Genomic DNA, 3,744 nt, shown 5'->3' with positions numbered 1-3,744 from the left:
AGGCCCCCAGCACCCCAGCACCCCGCAGGTCCCAGCACCCCCAGGCCCCCAGCACCCCGCAGGCCCCGGAGGGAGGCCCCGTTGGTCCCTGCCTGCACCCGCCGTGCCGACCCCGCAGTGCCCGCCGCATCTCCAACCTGACGTGCGCCCCGGGCCGCCGTGAGGTTCGCGGCTCTCTGCCTTCCTCGGCCGGTAGCCGTAAACGCCCTTCTCCGTCTGGTAGCCGCGCCGCAGAAGCGGGGCGGCCCGGCTGCCAGCCCTTCGTGCCGCTGCCACAGAGGCCGAGGCCATGGCTAGTCTGGGTCGATGGCCGGAAGATAGCTCGGAAAAGCAGCAGCTGCTGAGACAGAGGGTCGCGCGGGAGGACAGACCTCAGGCCAGAGAGCTGCGGCCCCGCCCTCGAAAACGCCCCGCGCCTCATTGGCCAAGGGACCGGCCACAGAGCCAATCACAGGCTGCGATCCTGAGCCCTGGCCACACCCCGAATTGGGGCGGGGCCTCGAGGGGCGGTACCAGGGCCGAGGCTACCCTGCAAAGCAAGGTGCCTGAACGTACTTCTGGTATAAAAATATGGTCTGTCTCTGTACAGCCTGCAGTTTCCCACCATGACATTCACCCTCTGCTAGAAGCCTCAGAACACAACATCGTTCCCCTCACAGAAAGGACAAAACAAGGACGCAAAAAGGAAAGAATTTGGGAAGAAGTGGAACATGGTTTCACCATCTTTTTAAAATTAGCCTACAAAGTGGCTAATTATGGGTTTTCATTATGGGTTTTCATTCATACTTTGTGCTTATTTATCCTCTTTCCTTACTGCCCTCGCCCCTCCCCTTGAGCTCCTTTTGTTCATGTCACACATTTTATGATCCTTTTCCCCAGCTTGAGATCTCTTTCACACTCTCTACTTCCATGACCCCCACACATACATTTTCACAGATCTAAAAATTAAAATATACTAGTGAGTTCCGGGCCAGGTTGGGGCTACAGGGAAACCCTGTCTCAAAAAGACCAAAAAAAAAAAAAGAGGGGGCTGGAGAGATGGCTCAGCAGTTAAGAGCACTGACTGCTCTTGCAGAACACCTGGGTTTGATTCCCAGCACCCATATGGCAGCTAGGAACCATCCTTAACTCCAGTTCCAGGGGAATCCGAAGCCCTCTTCTGACCTCCGTGGCATTGCACAACACAGGTGCACTCACTTACATGCAAGCAATACATTCATACACATAAAATAAAAATAATAAATAAAATAAAATGGTTTTTTCTTTTTACTTGTCATAATGGAAATCAAGGTCTTATATTAGTACTATCATATATAGAGAGTTCTATATCAATATATAGAGGTAACAACAGTACTGTAGCCAAATGGCCTATGTGCCGGTAGATATCAGACTATTAGTTCCAATTCCATCTTTTCTACTGATTGGTCATGTTTTCTCTGGTCTACAGCATCTTTAAGGTTTCTTCAAGCACTAAATGCTTTGACTCTAAATTTTAATATAAAAAGTAAAGGGGCCAGAGAGATGGCTCACTGGGTAAAATGTGCCTGCCACCAAGTATGATAACCTGAGTTTCCAAGAGTCAATGGTAGAAGGAGAGAATCAACTCCCCTAAGTTATCCTTTGACCTTCCCATGTGTTTATGGAACACACACACAAACAAGAAATAAATAATGTAATAAATGTTTCAAATTTGTTTGAATATTTATTTATCTGTGAGTGTATATGTCTCTGTGCATTTGTCTGTGTGCATATGTCTATATGAGTCCAGAAGAGGACATCAGATTCCTTGGAGCTGGAATGACAGGCATTTATGAGCTGCCTGATGTAGGTGTTAGGATTTGAACTCCAGTCCTCATGATTGACCAGCAAGTGCTCTTGACCACGAAACCATCTCACAAGCCCATAAAAAAATTTTTTTTGAAAGAGGATCTCCTTGTTAGTCCAAGCTGACCTGGAATTCACGATGTAGACTAGGCTAGCCTTGATCTCACAGAGATCCACCTGCTTCTGCCCCTCGAGTACTAGGATTAAAGGCATACACCATCATACTCTGCTATAATTTTCTTTTAAGTTAAGGCTGTATATTGGATCACTAAATGAGAAGTTAAGAATGTTACCTCACCAGGCCCTGTAGCACATCCTTGAAATCCCAGTTACCCCCAAGACAGAAGGAAGGGTCACAAGTTGGAAGTGAGCATGAGTGACTTAATAAGATCCTGTCTCAAATTTTTTTAATCAAAAAATAAAAAAAATTGGAGCTGGGCCTGGTGGTGCATGCCTTTAATCCCTGCATTCTGGAGGCATAGGAAGGCAGATCTCTGTGAGTTTGAGGCCAACCTGATCTACATAATGAGTTTTAGGCAAGGTGGGGCTACATAGAGAGATCCTGTCTCAAAAAGGAAAAGAGATAAGGGAGATTAATGGAATATACAAGGTAGGGGTTTTCATGATTTCCAGAATGCTTTAGCTCTTTAGAATATTCTGAACCAAATATAGCAAAATGTTAGTATTTTTTAAATTATAGGGAATTAAAATATAGACATTATTTTCTTGAACATATGAGGCCTTGTGAGCAAATAGGGGTTGTATCAGTTTCATAATTAGGGTTGGCAATTATCAACAACTGAGTAGGTGAATAGGAATATTCTAGATACTGGCTTATACTATCTCATTAATAGTGTTTAAATATGTGAATGGTCAGCTCACCTGGATAAACATAGGCTGGACTATACTTTGCTTGGTTTGATTTTCTATTTATTATATGTCTATGCATGTATTGCCTACATGTGTGTAAGTGCACCCATGTCATGCAATGCCCACAGAGGTCAGAAGAAGGTCAGATCCCCTGGAACTGGAGTTACAGTTGTTAGCTGCCATGTGGGTGCTGGGATCAAACCAGGTCTTCCACAAGAACAGCCAGTGTTCTTAACTCCTGAGCCATCTGTCCAGTACCTGGTTTGATTTTTTTAATTTATTATTTGATTTTTTTTATTACTTTATGATTTCTCTCTCTCTCTCTCTCCTTTTTTTATTTCTTCTTTCTTTTCTGTGCATGTGTATGTGGGTGGAGGTCAGAGAACAACTTTTGGGAGTCCATTCTCTCCTTCCACCATGTGGGTCCCAGGGATGAAACATCAGACTTGACAGCAAGGACCTTTACCTGCTGAGTCATCTCCCTAGCCCTTGCTTCATTTTCTAAAGTGATAGCTATGAAGCAGGGTGTGGTGGTGCACACCTGTAGTCCCAGCACTTGGGAGGCAGGTGGATCTCTGTGAGATCAAGGCCAGCCTGGTCTACCTAGTGCGTTCTGGGGCTACAGGGAGACCCTGTCTCAAAAAGACAAAAAAAAAGTCATAACTATGCTAGTATGTATAGTTATTTATACCTTATTTATTTATTTTTATGTTACTTATTTTTTTACTTTATGTGTATGAGTGTATTGCCTGCATGCATGTAAGTACACCTGTGTCATACAACGCCCATGGAGTTCAGAAGAGGGCACTGGATCCCCTGGAACTGGAGTTACACATGGTTGTTCGCCTCCATGTAGGTGCTGGGAACTGAACCTGGGTCCTCTACAAGAGCAGCCAGTGTTCTTAACCACTGAGCTATCTTTCCAGCCCCTACACTTTATTTTTAAAATTATTAGTATATATTGTCTGTGCAGACTAATGAATTTAATGTTAACATTTTCTTTTTTTTTTCTTAATTTTATTTTATGTGTATGAGTGTATTGCCTGCATG

At 44.4% G+C, this 3,744-nt stretch overlaps 1 protein-coding gene across 1 annotated transcript in view; it reads right to left on the bottom strand.

Moving 5' to 3' along the window:
• LOC103747543 (probable 2-oxoglutarate dehydrogenase E1 component DHKTD1, mitochondrial) overlaps positions 1-919 on the bottom strand; it is a 19,527-nt gene extending 18,608 nt beyond the window's left edge. The window contains exons 1-2 of the mRNA XM_008849997.3: positions 749-919; positions 138-339 (exon numbers count right to left, since the gene is read on the bottom strand). Coding sequence (XP_008848219.2) covers positions 138-291 — 154 coding nt within the window. The 5' untranslated portion in view covers positions 292-339; positions 749-919. The remainder of the gene's footprint in view (positions 1-137; positions 340-748) is intronic.
• Positions 920-3,744: the final 2,825 nt, after the last annotated feature.

The sequence above is a fragment of the Nannospalax galili genome, unplaced genomic scaffold (genome assembly GCF_000622305.1).
Source record: "Nannospalax galili isolate Female #2095 unplaced genomic scaffold, S.galili_v1.0 scaffold4945, whole genome shotgun sequence".
In the NCBI taxonomy this organism is placed as follows: Eukaryota; Metazoa; Chordata; class Mammalia; order Rodentia; family Spalacidae; genus Nannospalax; species Nannospalax galili.
This window is presented reverse-complemented; position numbering and strand designations above follow the sequence as displayed.